The 16,175-nt window shown below is 41.0% G+C and overlaps 1 protein-coding gene across 5 annotated transcripts in view; it reads left to right on the top strand.

Moving 5' to 3' along the window:
• The window catches only part of Bnc2 (basonuclin 2), a 401,863-nt gene extending 391,979 nt beyond the window's left edge, over positions 1-9,884 (top strand). For 3 of the 5 annotated variants that reach the window (XM_021200278.2, XM_021200277.2, XM_029539739.1), the window contains one exon: positions 8,822-9,884. In XM_021200278.2, the coding sequence (XP_021055937.1) occupies positions 8,822-9,482 (661 nt within the window). In that variant the 3' untranslated portion in view covers positions 9,483-9,884. Of the gene's footprint in view, positions 1-7,347; positions 7,382-8,821 lie in introns of those variants that run through there. The other 2 variants (XM_029539738.1, XM_029539740.1) reach the window with 2 other exon arrangements.
• Positions 9,885-16,175: the final 6,291 nt, after the last annotated feature.

Below are 16,175 nucleotides of genomic sequence, written 5' to 3'. Positions count from 1 at the left end.
TGTTCTATTTTTTACTTGAAATTATTTCATTCAGCAGTCTGTCTTTTTTATTACCAGGACTTGACATTAGCACTCCAAGCTATATTAGCATCCATTTCAGCAGTTCAGTAATGGTATTAAAAAAACACTTAACTTCAACGGTGAATGGCTGTATGACAGAACCATAAAAAATCCACATTAAAAAAAAAAAAAAAAAAACTTATGTATTTGTCCCAGCAAATTATTTTTCACTTGTTTAACCACTTCAAAGCTATGTTCTCAGGACAAGTGCTCCATAGGACCACCATCTTTCTCAGAGCAGCGGACTGCGCAGCTCTGTAGGCTGGGGGCTAGTGGGGGAGGAAGAAGGGAACCCCTGGTGAGAGGGAAGGTAGGGCTGTTGTTTACCTGTAGCTAGATTACCTTCCATTCATCAGCAGAGATGGAATTGGCAACCTCAGGGCACCCAAGGTGAAATTCTTGGATCTTGGAGCCTGACTGGGATTTGATTTTGAACCGAACACTCTCCAAACTTGGGAGCAGAGCCTAAGTACTTTGGCACTGTGGTGTGCTCATAAATGACTACATTAGGTTCTAAATTTTGATTAAACCTTCAGTAATTAATCAATGCTAGACATGAAGCAGTTGGCAAGGTCCAGAGCTGCAAAATGTTTAAGACATAAAACATTACGAAGTAATTAGAATATGCTCCTTCAAGAGAAGGGTTGCCTTCAATAAAGAGGTAAATGATAGCATCCTGTTTATTGTGGATGTAGGCAGCCAGAGCAATATGATAAACTGCTGGAGATACACATATCAGTAATCATCCACATTATTAGTACCATTAATCATAATTCCAAAAATATGACAGCAGCAGCCAACTTTTTGACCAATTTTGCTTCTGCCTGTTGGCCATTATAACTTCACTAATAGACCGCAGAGCTCCTTTGCGTGGCAGTTTGCATTGAGAATGGAAGGTTAATTATATTTGAGCTGCTGATTTCTTCTCTCCTTGGAAAAGGCTTAGCACTTTGACAATCCCAGGAGCTCAAGGTTGTTAAACCAGTAAAAGTACTTTATTGAAATTTTCTTTGTTGGTGAGGAATGAGATGTTTCAAATGAGATATAAGCGCCAGGCTGGGACAGCACTAATGTTTCTTGCTCCAAAGTGATCCGTGGACAGCAGGGACTTGGGGTTCTTTAGACCACTTGACCTTGTTGCTTCTAGTCTGCCCGTAGGTTAAAAAAAAAAAGTTCAGCAGTATACAGTAGAATGCCAGGAAGCTGGACCAGATTAGTGGCAGTGTCAACCATATATATCAGAATAGCATGTTATATTAATAGTTAAATTAAAAGCATATACATTAATAAAATAGTGACATTAGGAGCAAGAAGCAACTCTATTAAAATATTTTGTGTGTATGACAACAAGGAAAAATTCACAAACAACGTTTGGATGCTTCTGCAAGTTAAAATGTTTAGCAGCAGTTATGCTACTAGCATGGGCTAATTCAAATATCCCATGTCTCATCTGGCAGGCTGGACAGCACATGAACAAATATGAAGGTGAGATTATGCTCGCCCGCATTTTCAAATTCGTGACTTTGATTTTCTACACACAGTTCTACATAAGGCCAAGGCTAAGTGGTACGGATAGCCCTACAGGGTACAGTCTCTTTGCATGGGGGAGCTTAGAAAACCATGATGTCACCTCTTAAGATCACAAACTGAGTGATACAAAGCATTTAAAAACATTTCCTCTCAGAAATTATTTTCTTTTAAAATGATCTCGGAAAGAAATCAGTGCCCCATATTTTACACAGGGAAAAAAGAGAGAGAGAAAGAAAACTTAAAATGGAAGACAGATTTGAATGTGAAAAAGCAGTTTATTCCTGTTACTGGGGGAAAATCTTCTGAATTATTTAAATTAGACAATAGAATATGGAGCAGAAGACATGAAGGTTGTTCCTCTTTCCCAGCCTCCGTAGGTATAAAACTTAAAATTACAGCTCCGGTTATCCTCACAGGAGGCTTTTCTCTCTCTTACCTGACAGTAACTCAGTAACTGAGTACCGGATGAGCTGCCTGATACAGAAATTTCCCAAACTGTGAAAGCAGAGCCTGTTCACGGTGTAACACTCCCCTTACATCGTAGCGCAACAGGTACCGACAGAACCAGCACCCTTCAGAAGCCTTCTTGTGTGAGATACAAGTCGGCCTTAAAACGGTGAGGGAGCAGGCTGTCGTTGGATGTCAATTCTATAGACCTGAGCATGCAACATACACATTCTCTGTCTACCCATCTGCCCTCCCACATGCCATCACTGCGTTAATATTTTTATGCATTCCATAGCCGTGACAAATTGTTTTCTAACTGTAGTGCCAAATTTAGTATGCAAAAGACATGTTTGCCTCCGCCAACAAACCAATAATTCTCACTAACATCTTCAGAGTTACAGCATTTATAAAGTTGCAAAGTGGAGTAAACAAACCATCTGTTTGGCTTTTCCATATATGTCATGCTTTCTTATTAGCATATTACGATTCATTTAGTAAACAAATTTGGTGATTTCTTTCATGTCAAAGTTAGATCGGAAGCCTGAAGATGATTAACATTCCTTGGACAAGCACATTTAATACATTGCTTCCTCTGCAAAGTTAAATGGCTTCTCAAGAGAATCGCCCCTTGTTGACAAGATGAGACTGTCAATTTTGTTTGCCTGCCACGTTAGGGGCCATAAGGGGCTGGCAGGCTCTGAGAGAGGGGAGTCGTGTAGGCAGCATAATTCACTGTGAATTGAGAAAAGAAGTCTAATTCTGATAAATGGTCGACCCCAATACATCCTACCTGTTATTACAACAGACGTGCCGTATCTGTGCAGTAAATTAGTTAATCCCCTAAAGGGTTTGGTGGGAGCTTATCTTCAAGTGAATGATTTGAATGTAGAGGGAACTGCCTGCGTGACCAGTATGGATGATTTGTTTTATATTGAAAGGGGTTGAAATAACTGAATTTCATAGTTTGTTAATTTGCAAGAATTTTCTTAGTTCTTACTTCTTGCATTAAGTATGCTTTTCTTTTGGGGGGCTTGAGAATTACCCACTAGAATTTTACATTGGATTTCTTCCTCTGCTAGGGGAGGGTATTCAGACTGCCTGGAGAGTGTTTAGAGGAAATCCTGGAACAACTACAGTTTTGTTGTGAATTGTTTTCAGAAAGGAGACAGTGCTAAAATATCATTTAACTCATTTGGATGCAAGCATGTGATTGATTAATAAATAGTAATACACTTTGCGATGAATTCAATTGTCAGTATTGTAGCAGCTCAGCTGAGAAGCGAATGAGAAGCAGGGCCTTTAATCTTCTGTTTCTGAGGATTTGAAGAGTGGGCGTACATTTCTGTTTGGAAATATTTTCCTAACCAATACTGCATTCACATCAGGCACATATACTTTCCTAGATTTGATAAAAATCCCTTTTACTGCCATCTCCCCTTTCCTCATGCATGCAGACAGCTGACACTTCATGTCCAGTAGTTCTGTATACATGGATTCAACCAACCACAGACAGAGGATGTTAAATAAAAATCATGACTGCACCTAACAGCCTCCAACACATAGAAACATTCTTTATTGTCACTATTTCCTGTATGATGTAGTACAACTATTTGTATATCATTTATGTTATATGGGAATCATAAGTAATGACTTAATTTATAATGTAGGATTGTGTAGTACCCATGGAAATACTGTTAGCAGTTTATATAAGGGACTTTTGAGAATCTGTGAATTTTGGTTGGGGGTCTATGCTGACCTAATCCTTAAATGATACCAAGGGATGACTGGTAACGCACACATGCACGTGCACACGCACATACACACACCATTATCATCATCATCATCTTCTTCTTCTTCTTCTTCTTCTTCTTCTTCTTCTTCTTCTTCTTCTTCTTCTTCTTCTTCTATGGACTATGATCATTTTAGACAGTATTGAGAATATTTGGCATATACATTTGTGGTAGATGACAAAGTGGAGCAGGAAAGTAAATGCAAAAAGTAATCAATAGTGAAGCCTTAATTCTATTTTAACCAAAGAATTGTGTAATATTAATTCACTAAGCTCAGAATGGCACAAAACTAATTAAGAAGTAAGTATTGGACATTTTATATAACATATTAGCTTGATTCATGAATTTGTGAATCATTTTCTGACCAGCTGTCTTAGTTACTCTTCTATTGCTGTGATAAAATACATTAAGGGTCAAAGACCCTTACTGAAACAAGGTTTTATTTACTTCAGAGTTCAAGGAATAGTCAGTCAGCCATAGTAGGAAAGTCGGTAAAGCAGCTGCTTGCATTGCATCCAGTCAGGAAGCAGAGACAGTAGATGCTATGTTCAGCTTACGTCTCGTTTTTTTTTAATGCAGTGCAGCCTAGGGAATGGTACCACCCAGTGCAGGCGAATCTTCCCACTTCAATTAACCTAATTAAGGTAATCCCCACACACATGCTCAGAGGCCCATCTCTCAGGTGAGCCTAGATCTCTCTAGATTTCAGATTGACAAGGGAGAGTAACCACCACATGGAATGAACAACTAACGACAAAACCACCTGTTCTTCCCCTGTGTCTCAAAACCAAACTCAAACTCTGTTTTTGTTTACATTTTTGCTCACTCACCTTGGGCATTTGAGCGAGAGGGGGGAAACGAGAGCACAGCCCAGAGCCCTTGCTCTCCCTGGCCTTGCACAGCGCTTGCTTTTCCTGGCTTTGGGCATTGGCTGCATCTTCTGTGCTCTGTGATTGTACCACTAAGGTTTCCTCCAAGAAACAGAAAGGTACACAGCATGACTCTTTAGTCCAGTGACAGGACTTTCAGTCACCATTCAAATAAGACAGAAGCTTAGGTATTAATACCCTGCCCCGAATCTAAAACCTTATTACATTTTTATTTTTATGTGTGTAAATTTTGGCAGATTGGATGTTGAAAGCAGAAACTCAGAGAATGTTTGTTAACTCTGTGTATAGCCCAGGGTAGATGAATATTTTGAGCCTACGTTCTGTGGTGTGCCTTGAACTCTACCAGAGTGTCCACTTTTGCTCTGTCACTATTATCATTACACAAACACAGGGGAAATACTTCTGTCTCGTGACTCTATTCTGCACTGGGTTGGGGAAACCTCGTGCCAGACTTGTATGTCTTTCTGATTGGATACGATCTTTTTTTCAAGGCTTCTACTTGTTCTCCCACGGGCTGACTTACAACTTATCTGTATTCTTGAAAGTATGGGCTAGATCTTAGGCTAGTGTATGAATTCTTACTTTTGTACCCATGATTTTTTTATCTCATTCCTTTTTTTTTTTTTTTTTTTAATGTACGGATAATCTTCTTCATAGCTGTATCACCTGCTTACCCAAGACAGGCAGAGGCAGCTTTTTATATTCTTCATGCTCTTAGTCTAGACTTTGACAAAGTGTAAGTCTTCTCTTCTTAAGGTAAATGTTTGGGACACTGGATTCCTTTCTTTTCAAAACCAAGCATTATCCTTGGATAGTGGATCCTTGTGCTGGGCTCTTCCTATTTGCAGCAAGCTGTGGCCTCCCTCCTGTCTTTTCTCTCAGCATCTGATTTTCAATAGTGAGTTCTTTCTGTCTTTCTTCTTTTTACCTCTTCAGTTTTGCTGATCCAATTAAACTTGTAATATTCTTCAAATGGCTATTAACCTTGGGTCTTTGAATCTCAGGAGGACGGTATTTTTTATGACAGTCAGTGGTTTGAACTGACCGATTATAGAGGGTCTGACAATAGGTCTTTGTTAAAGCCAACTGCTGCCTTAGGTCCATTCTGTAGAGGGAGATCTCTAACCTGAGGAACAGGACCAGTAGTGTCTGCTAAGGAACCTCCGTCAGCCCACTTTCCTGCTCTTGTCTTCTTCCAACCCCAGCAATAGCGTGGCAAAGCCTCCCAAGTCCAAGGTATGGGGCTGAACCAGCAGGCTTCCCCCAGCCCCATACCTCACCCCATCCATGTGTTTTGCATATGGCATTTGGAAAGATTATTAAACAAAAATGAAATAGATTAAGAAATGAACATAAAAGAATCAATTCTCTTGAACTGTGGTTGCATAATGGAAATCGACTGCCGTGAATGAACCCATGCACTGAAGTTATGAACAGCAGAGTTAATGCACTGCCATGACTTCATCTTTATTATTACATTACACCTGAATCAATTGATAAAGTAGCTTTTTTTTTTTTTTGTAAGCGAGAGATGGCACTTAATTGAATAAAAGTCAATGTAATTATATTAGCAGAGGCCAACAGTACTGCTGACAGCGGAAAAGGGACACTGTTACACCGAGTGCCAGAGCTGGTCTCCACATTTCTGCACATCGTTTGGTTGACAGATATTGAGGGCTGGTACATCGTCTAATTAGATTACAGTCCTCTTCTGCTGCATGTGAGAAATGAAGAGAAAAATCTCCTTCTGGTAACATATCAGTGGAGATGTGTAAATTCACAAGTCATCTTATGGCAGAGGTGTCCCTCTGGGTGATCAGTGTACCCTCTTGTCAATGTTAATTTAGTCTTTCCCATTCAGTCTGTCTTGATGCAACTTTTGTGTGTCTGGCTGCTGTTTTCTCAGCAGCAAACCTAGGAAGTAGTGACTGCGGATGTGTGAGCAACAGCACAGAGGTCTAGACTGCAGTCAGATGTGTGCTTATGAAACTAAGAAAGGGTGGGTGTTAAAAGTAATGAGTGACGATAGGGTTTCATGAGCTGCTTACAGTTGGCAGATTGTTTTATCAATAGAGGAGCAATGCACATTTTAACTATCTCCATGTTCCTTCTTGTTAAACCCTGGTGGTGTGTGTCTCCCCTACATGTCATCCTAAGAACTTCATGATAGGCACTTTTTGCACTCTGCTTAGCAGTGTATACTTGAATCACCTGACACCAGGGACAAGTGGCAGGGGAGTGTTAGGGAAGAGAGGGTGAATGTCAGAACAGGACTGTGGTGACAATGTCTGTTTATCTACATTCATACATCCGCACACTGCATGCATCTGTTTGGAACTCATTTATGGATGATGCTGATACTGTAAATTCGGTTTTAGCTCATTTGATTTATGGTTTTTGGAGTATTCAGGTGATCTGAAAATCAAGACAACATACGGATGATCACTTATGACAGAAAATAATTTTGAGATCAGACAATTTAAATCCCTATTTTATTGTTTAAGTTTTTTAAAACCAGATGTCTAGAATGTGAATTTGTTTTCTCTCTCTCTTTCTCCCTCTTTCTCTCTCTCTCTTTCTCTCTCTCTCTCTCTGTCTCTCATTCTTGCTTTCTTTTGTGATCGATTTAGCAAAAGATTAGAAAGCTGATCTTATTGTCACAAGGTAAGCTCAGCCTTCCCAAGTGCAGTGTGGAGAGGGCTGCCCCCCCCGCCCCCTCCACCCAGAGTGCTGATTGTCTGTGTGGAAAGGTGGGACCCCTCTCCCTCCTTTCTGGTCCTGGAGGCACATACCTCTCACACATCTCTAGGAAATGTTAGCTATACTTGGTACCAATCTAAGTGGCTTTTTATTATAAGTAGGAGGTCTCATGAAGTTAATACTGGCCTTTTAGGTCATTTCTACTATCACAATTAACTTCTCTAAGATGCCCAGCTTCCGCCGCTGGCAAGTTTTATTTCCTGTTTCTATATCACTTTATTTTTTTGGAGGGTAGCTTTCAATTTAGGGACTTGGCAAACATCTGAGCGTTTGCAGGTGGAGAGAGGTATATGCCCAAGGGCGCTTTAAAAGTCAATGGGGGATGTAAATACAAAGACAATGTTTTCAGATAAACAGTGACATGGGCTTTTCAAGTGAGGTCCCTGTAGATGCTCTGGGAATGAATCTCACCCTTTTAAACACAAGCAAAGCTTTCAGTGAGGTTTTGCTTGTCAAAGCAGGGGTTCTGTTTGTCAAATAAAGGGAATATATGTCATTGTGTTTGATTTTTTTTTTTTAAACTTACTGTGTGTTAATTTTATCCTTTTGGATTTTTTATGGGGGGAGGTAGGGGTCGTATATTTTAGAAAATAATTTATCAGCTTATGCTTTAAAGAATTAAACTTTGAAATAGCATTATGTTATGAAGACAGTTCAATACTATAAAATGTAGTAACTTTTGAAAGAAATGTATTTTACTATTAGATTCAAATAGGTTCAAGAAAGGTTCTCTTAAGTATTTGAAGTCACTAATTTGCTAAGACTTTTTTTTTTTAACTATAAACATGAAATACAGGAGAGTGAGGAGGAAATTTTTTTTAAGAGTTAAACCTAAATTCTGTACACCATTTACTTTTTGAAAAATGCTCATCTTTTCACACAGTATTTGCTGCACTAGAAACAGTTTATTTGCTGTCATTTTCCGATTTTAAGTCCATTTAGACTACAAGGAGAGAATTCCCATTCTTTTACCCTGTTTCATGCTTATATTCGCCTGCTCTTATTTAATGTATAAGCTGTCTGCTGTGAGGTCCTCTGTGGCTGACGCACTAATGGGAACAGCCATTGAGAAAAGAGTGCCAGGGTTTGCATTCATCCTGCACTCGCTCGAAGAACTTATTCATAAAAATTACATTAATGGAAAGTCCCCCTTTCGCACCTCCCACCTGCACTCACCCAGATCCTGAGGATGGAGGGGGAATGCTTGCTTTTCTGGTGGTGTAATTAGGAATGAATGTGCTTATTTGGTGCTTAATGAAAGTTGAATCAATTTTAAAATGCCCTCCTTTTTCTCACCCCTCCCCACTCCCTGTGCACCTCCCCCCTTCCCTCTTGTTTTCCTAGACACAGTGCCAACATAAACCTGCATCGTAAACTGTTGACCAAAGAACTGGATGACATGAGCCTGGACTCATCGCAGCCCTCCCTTAGCAAGGACCTCCGGGATGAATTTTTGATGAAGATCTATGGTGCCCAACACCCTCTGGGGCTCGATGGCAGGGACGATGCCTCTTCTCCTGCAGGGACGGAAGACTCCCACCTGAATGGGTACGGGAGAGGCATGGCAGAGGACTACATGGTCCTTGACCTGAGTACCACCTCCAGCTTCCAGTCCAGCAGCAGTGTCCATTCCTCCAGAGAGTCCGATGCAGGCAGCGACGAGGGGATTCTTCTTGATGACATCGATGGTGCGAGTGACAGTGGGGAATCCATTCACAAGGCCGAGGCCCCCACCCTCCCCGGCAGCCTCGGGGCTGAAGTTTCAGGATCTCTTATGTTCAGCAGCTTGTCTGGGAGCAATGGTGGGATCATGTGCAACATCTGCCACAAAATGTACAGTAACAAGGGGACCCTGAGGGTCCACTACAAAACTGTGCATTTGCGAGAGATGCATAAGTGCAAAGTCCCCGGCTGTAACATGATGTTCTCCTCTGTGCGAAGCCGAAACAGGCACAGCCAGAACCCCAATCTCCACAGAAACATTCCCTTCACTTCAATAGATTAGTCCCAGGATGGACACTCCAAATGCCAGCTCTCACCAGACGGCCTACATGTTTGAACTGCCATAGCCAGTGTGTGCTTCCGCAGTGGGGCACATATGTGTGTGTGCATATGTGTGCCTCTGTGTCTACACTTGTGCACACACATATTTTCTTTTCTTTAGATAAAAATGATAAATACTAGGTGCTTTTGAATTTTTTTTTTCTTTTTCCTTTATAGTTTTGGGAGAGGGTGGATCTTTTACTTGGGGTAAAAACAAGAGTGCCCTTTTCAGCACACAGATACACACACACACAAACACAACACAACACACAAAGTGTGCAACTAACCCCAATTTTGATAGAATAATTCTTTGTCTTCTCCAAAGAGACATTTTGTTGTACCTATGACTGTTGCCTGCAAAAAATAAATAAATAAATAAATAAAAGGGAAAAAAAAGAGAAAAGAAACAAAAAGGAACTTCTTATAGTTGTCTTTGGTGAACTTTAAGGTTTTGAGAGAATCTTTAATTAAAGCATGGCAGATTCACCTGTAAATATTTAGCCTTGAGAGGCCAATGATGTAAAGCAATTGTATTGATGGTTGTTTAACTCTCCTTTAATTTTGGCAGTTACATCCAGCTGTTAGATACGCAGGAAATAAATAGTTTGCTGGCTAGTTCTATTCATTTTTGTTAGCATTAATGCACATTTTCTTTAAAAAAAACAAAAAACAACAAAAAAACAAAAAACAAAACATGGTCTTGTTTTTACTACCTGTTAGATGTAGTGGTAAAGCTGTGCTGGCATGCTTCACAGCACAGGTCTGATTTCTTAAAAATGTCCTGTACTAGTATGTAAATCCCGTCATGCACTTTGTTCATATGCTAAAGGGGATGTGTAATACCCATGCTTCCTTTTACCCGTAAACCACCGCCATACTTCAAGGAGTATCTTTCTTTTAAAAAACAACCCACTTGTATGAAAATGGTCTGGTCAGTAAAGGGCACAAATGCCAAACAAAAAAGTATTAGCGTTAACACAAAACTGCCAACTTTGCACAAGTTTTCAGGAAAGAAAATACAATTAGTCACTCAACATAACCACATGCCAATTCTTTGGCCACCAGAAAACCGCTTAAACACACACACCACACACACACACACACACACACACACACACACACACACACGTGATTCTTTTGAGTGCCGAATGTTATTAGAATCAATATTACATCCTTCCTCTGCACACGTTAAGTCACAGAAAACAAAATACCGTGGTGTGAAAGAGCCAAGGCGTTTCTTTGGTAGAGGCAGGATAATATTTCAGGACACAGTAGCCCAGATTGCCCTCTAAAGGAACAAAACTGCCTACAGTAAGAGACTGAACTCACTTCCAAGACTTTAACCCTTATCCTTTGAAAAGAAAGAAAGTCCGAGCTGATTGGTCTCTCGTTTGTCACAGTAGCGCTGCCAGTCAGGCCGGCTTAATAGAGGAAATCAAAGTTCCCAGCCCTTCTTCATGGAAGCTCTGAATGCACGTGCTGACCTTGAGCTGAGCAGCCCCCTTCTCTAGGCGGCAGAAGACAGGGTCTCCCTGCGTAGTGTTTCGTGTTTTCCCCACGCAATTTTGGAAGCCAGCCTGAAACCAAGCAGTAGAGAGTGAGGACCAGGGGGTGGGGGACACTGCTCTGAACCTTTTTGTTTTGTTTTGTTTTGTTTCTGATGTTTACACATGTTGCCTGAGCTGGTTAACCACATCTGCATCCTCGGCTACCACAGCATACTGACTAAGTGAGGATATTTACTCAACCTCATAGGTTGCCAGAAGTGCTGGGTTGTGCTTGTGGACTGCGATTGTTTTATTGTTTGTTTGTTTTTTTTCCTTTGGGTGGGGGGTGGGGGAGTGGGGAGTAAACATTAATATTGTGTCAACCTACATAATAGAAAGAGAATGTACTTCTTTTCTTCATTTCATGGCCTCAAACATTTCTTCCATCAGTGTAAAACTTAGAAACACCCTTTGTTTCAATTTTTCCTATCATTTCCATTTTTCATGTTTTGTAATTATTTTTCTGTGTTCACATCAGCATTCACTTCCGTTACATTTGCCAAAGGAAGCTGTCGATATGTTTCTGTTATTATTCCTGTCCGACTTATTGTACCTCACAGTATTTATTTTTTTTCTTCCAAAATTAAGGATCATTCATTTGGGGGTTCCAGATATTTTTTTATTTTTCAGACTTTCTGAGCAGTAGACTATTAGCGATAAGCTAGGTGTCCCTAAAGCTTTATCTTTGTCACTTCTGAGGAAGCCATGGCTCGGCTTGCTTCTTCGTTTATCCCACCTTGAGGAAAGTCCAAAAGCATTTGCAGGGCAGAAGAAGCTGTCACACACAATGTCTGTTAAATGCCAAATGTTTACGGTAAAAGCTGAGGAATTAGTAGACTGGTTCTGTTTCCCTGTCCCTTTGATTCTCCCAACCCTTAGCTGCTTTGCTTTGTTGTCATGTTAAACTGAACAAACATGTGTCCCTTCATTTTATAATGTACAAGACTCTGTACAGTATGTTTGTGAATAATTGAACCAGAATAATGAACATTTGTTTGCAAACATTCGGCCCTCTTAGCGTTCTCTATACTGCTGCTCTGTTGCCTGTTACCAAGTGCTGGATTCAAAGAGGATTGAAACACATTGTTGCAATCTCAGCAGAAATTATGGAAACTGTGTTTTGGAGTGCGTGTAGACTAAGCCACACCTTGTTTTCTGAACATCAATAAGGATCTGTGTTTGAGCAACTTTCAAGTGTTACATTCTTAAGAGATGTGAAAAATCACCTCTACAAAACTCAGTGTTTAGTCTGTTTAAGTGAATTCCAAGTAAAATGTCAAACAGTGGTCCTGAGTGAGTCACCTAGCTGTCAGGAGGTCACATCAGCCTTCAAAACAGGCTCAGGAGAAGCATTTGTCACTTGCCACACACATGGCTCATGTCTGTAGCCAGGTCAAAAAGGTACAAGAGTAATGCCACTGAAGAAGTTGTTCTTGCTAGGAAACGTAAGTGTGTGCCTGTTTGACAGAAATGGCGCTAAAAGCTAGGCAGCTGGCACTTTCTAAGTGTACCCTTACTAGCCACTATTTTTGTGCTTCACATTCCCAGCTGTTTGGGTGGCCTTTTCACACCCACATGTTCCAATATAAAGCCTATTTGCTTACAAAGAACAGGGAAGTAGGTGGATGTAGGTGATGAGATGGTAAACCGTGAGATGTACAATTGTGCTCCCAAAGTATGGCTTGTTCTTGGGTGTGCCTGGGTGCAATGTGTTCACTAAACTGGTGTTTCTCCTGGATGGAACCTCCAGGACCTACATGCAGATGATGGGATGAAGAGACCAGCCAAGTTCTCCATCTCTGTCCATTCTGACACGTTTATTCGTTCATAAAAAGTTTCCTGTCCCTAGACAGTTTCTAGCTACAGCCATCCTTTTCTAGCTGACAACTAATATGAACATGTGTTCATCCAAGTAGCTTTCTCCCATTTGATTGGTTTTTGCCCAAGTTTTATCGTGAGTACAGAATTACTAATACATGATATTAGTTATGCATGTTCTCCGGCTGATGTTGAAGTATATTGTTTTGATCACTTTAAACTATGTTTTTGTAAATATTAGAAAGGTTGTGTCCACTTCGGGGAATATCTGCATGCTGTGGAGGGGAAGGAAGAGAGCAAGGAAAAAGCTGGATAATGAGTAATCTGGCTTTGAAAATGTGGTGAAAGACCCTGACGCTCTTCTGCTGGTAATTGTATTGACATAAACGAGTCCCATGTAGCTCATCCCTAGTCAGTATCAGTGACCTAGTGGTGTGATTTCTTTGGTCATGCTATCCATAAGAGGAGGGAGAGAGACCTCTAACCAGTTATAGCCAGTTAGTGTACACATTGTTTAGAAAGGGAGGGTCTGACTCTATGAAGAATGGGCTGGCATGGCCCCATTGGACTCAGGAGGAATCATACATGGCACGTAATAAAATGTCATCTTCTTCCTCTCCATCTGTGTACTCCATAGGTACATGCCAAGCACATAGATGAGAACGAGGGAGGACCCTTGGCAGTTCAAACACAGACAAGCCAATAATCAGACCGAGATGGACACAGCACACCTGAGCAGCCCTTGATCACATCTAGTCTGCCAGCATTGTATTAAGTTGAATGACAGTAAATAGAATCCACCTGCCCTAAGACGAGTAGCATCTGCTATTGTAAAGGAGCAAGACGCCCAGGAGAGAGAAGGGCTTCCATCTGTGACCACACCCTGTCCTTCAGAGTGTTTTAAGATTGACAAATTTGCTTACTTTGTTTTTCTCCTAAGTAGAAATATTTAAATTAGTGGATTTTTCTCTTTCTCTCCCAGTCTTTGTTTTCAGCAGGAGGGATCTGAGCAAAGAGGGCAAGAAAAGGCAAAACAAACAAACCAAACATTGTCGAGGCTACAGTTCTTGTAGAAGAGACAGAGCTGACTCTGGTCCTGGCTTGAGTGTAGCTGGAAATGAAAACGACTAATGCATTATAAGTGTTTGTTCAGGAGAAAAAGTCAGCTCTGCCTTGTAGTGAGTGCCAGCGCATCCATCCTCCAGTATCATGCAGAGTTCCCTGTGACCAGGTGAGCCACTGCATACACCCTGGGGGGACTTAACACTACTTACATTCCTTATGGGTCAGGATAGGCAAAATAGGCAGGTGTGAGATTTTTATGATGATTATTTTTGAGTGAGAAGTAATGGCCGGGGTTCCCTTGGGACCACAAAGACAGAGGAGTCACCTCAGTTAGAAGGCCAGTGAGCAAACCCACACTTCAGTGATGATGAGAGATGGAGACGATGCAAGTGCTCGCTCTCTCCTTGTGCTGTAGCATCCTAGAAAGTTGTGATCACAGAACCGTGTGGCTGATGATCTTGTGGTCAAAATGGACGCTGAGGCGCAGAGGTAACTAGGTGCATATTTCCTTAAGAATTTTAACATCCTTGCTCCCGACCTTGTTGAAATCTACCTGCTCTGTCCTGGGCTCATGCCCACCCTTCCCGTCCTTGCAGAGGGCTTACTCCAGTGATGCTTTGTAGCCTCCACTTTTACAGCCGGCCGAGGAGGGCCTCTTCATGTTCCCGCCCACACATCCAGCCTCCATCCTGTTCACTTAGCCTCAGTCTCCCCACAATTTACACAAAACTAATTTTGCAGCCTTCTGCAGTAATTGGCTGACAGATGATGTCTTTTAGGGGGTTATTTTTTAAAATTCCAAATGTCTAATAACAGGACATAAAAAGTCAGGCATTTTTACAAGTACACCAAACTGAATGCTGTTGTTCATTATATATATATATATATATATATATATATATATATATATATAATCTCATATATAAAACATACATTTGGAGCAGCACACTACAGTTATCATAAGACAATTCTTCTCCAAAGTGTTCTTATAAATTCATTTGACCTTTATTGCAGGGAAAAAAAAATCATAGTGTTCAAGACAGGCTCAGTTTGTAACAAATAGCACACCATTACAAAGAGGAAAGGCAAAAGCCAGGGCTGAGCAGCAAGAAGCTTTGGTTCAATTTCACCTCATATCTTTCTAATAACGTACTTGTCACTTTATTACCTTCCAGTAATGTGAACGCTGCTGACAAGACTGTCACACTAACAGCAGACAACACCCTCTCTGCTTCGGCCCCAGTTCTCCCGGCTACTTATTGCCCTGGCCCTGAAGGGACACAAACTAATAGTGTGCTTTCCAGTTCAGCACTTGGCCATCAAATATAAAAGGATGCGTAATTGCCTGTTTATCCCTGGTGAAGGGGAAATTGAGTAGAGGGCCAGGCTTTCCCACCAGTTGCCTGCTGTACACAATCATTCACAATCAGCCTGCCTTCTCCATCTCTCCTGCCTCTTTCTGTCATTCTCTCTCTCCCCCACCTCCCTGTTTCTTTCCTCCAAGCACATATGCACAACGACTGTGTTTTCAGGAATCCGGAGGCTGCTTCCATGTGCTCTCCCCAGCTATTAAGTGGACAGATGACTTCTTACATAAAGGGTCAGTAGAGAGTTGCTGACGGCTCTCTGTTACTTTGAAGTAGTAATTCAATCCCATATCCATCCATTTGGGGAGTGTTGGGTGTGGTCATGCATTTGGAAAAAAATTTCCTGCACAAATAGGAGGTTGCCCATATTCTGTGAGAAAAGGATTAGAATACTTTTCTTCCTGGTCAAAAAGTGTGTATGTGTGTGTGTATGTGTGCTGGAAACAAACTGCTCATGAATGGTGGCTGAAAAACACTGTTTGGGGAACCTTAAATGTTTGGCATTAAACCATTTGCTAAATGTACATATGTATCTTTCAATAATGGACTCCAAATCCGTATTTAACAAGATGGATGAACCTTTGTTTGCCAAACTGAGCGGACAATCAGAATAAAATAGGGCTCTATTATTTGAACTGTAGCCATTAAAACAGTGAAGATCTTATATTTGAAAGGCAAATTCTCCATTTTAGGAATTTGGGAGAGATAGTGTAAGCTTTACAAAATTAGAGAGCAGAGGCTTGAAGGGAGGATGGTGAAAATGTTACATCTCAGAATACCTGGACCCAGATAATGTGTCTTCCTGGCTATTTCTGAGTACAGGGTGACTTAGCGGTGGTTCAACAGTGGCTCGTTTTA

The sequence above is a fragment of the Mus pahari genome, chromosome 6 (genome assembly GCF_900095145.1).
Source record: "Mus pahari chromosome 6, PAHARI_EIJ_v1.1, whole genome shotgun sequence".
Taxonomy (NCBI): domain Eukaryota; kingdom Metazoa; phylum Chordata; class Mammalia; order Rodentia; family Muridae; genus Mus; species Mus pahari.
Note: the sequence above shows the minus strand (reverse complement) of the source record. Positions and strands in the feature narration are given on the sequence as shown.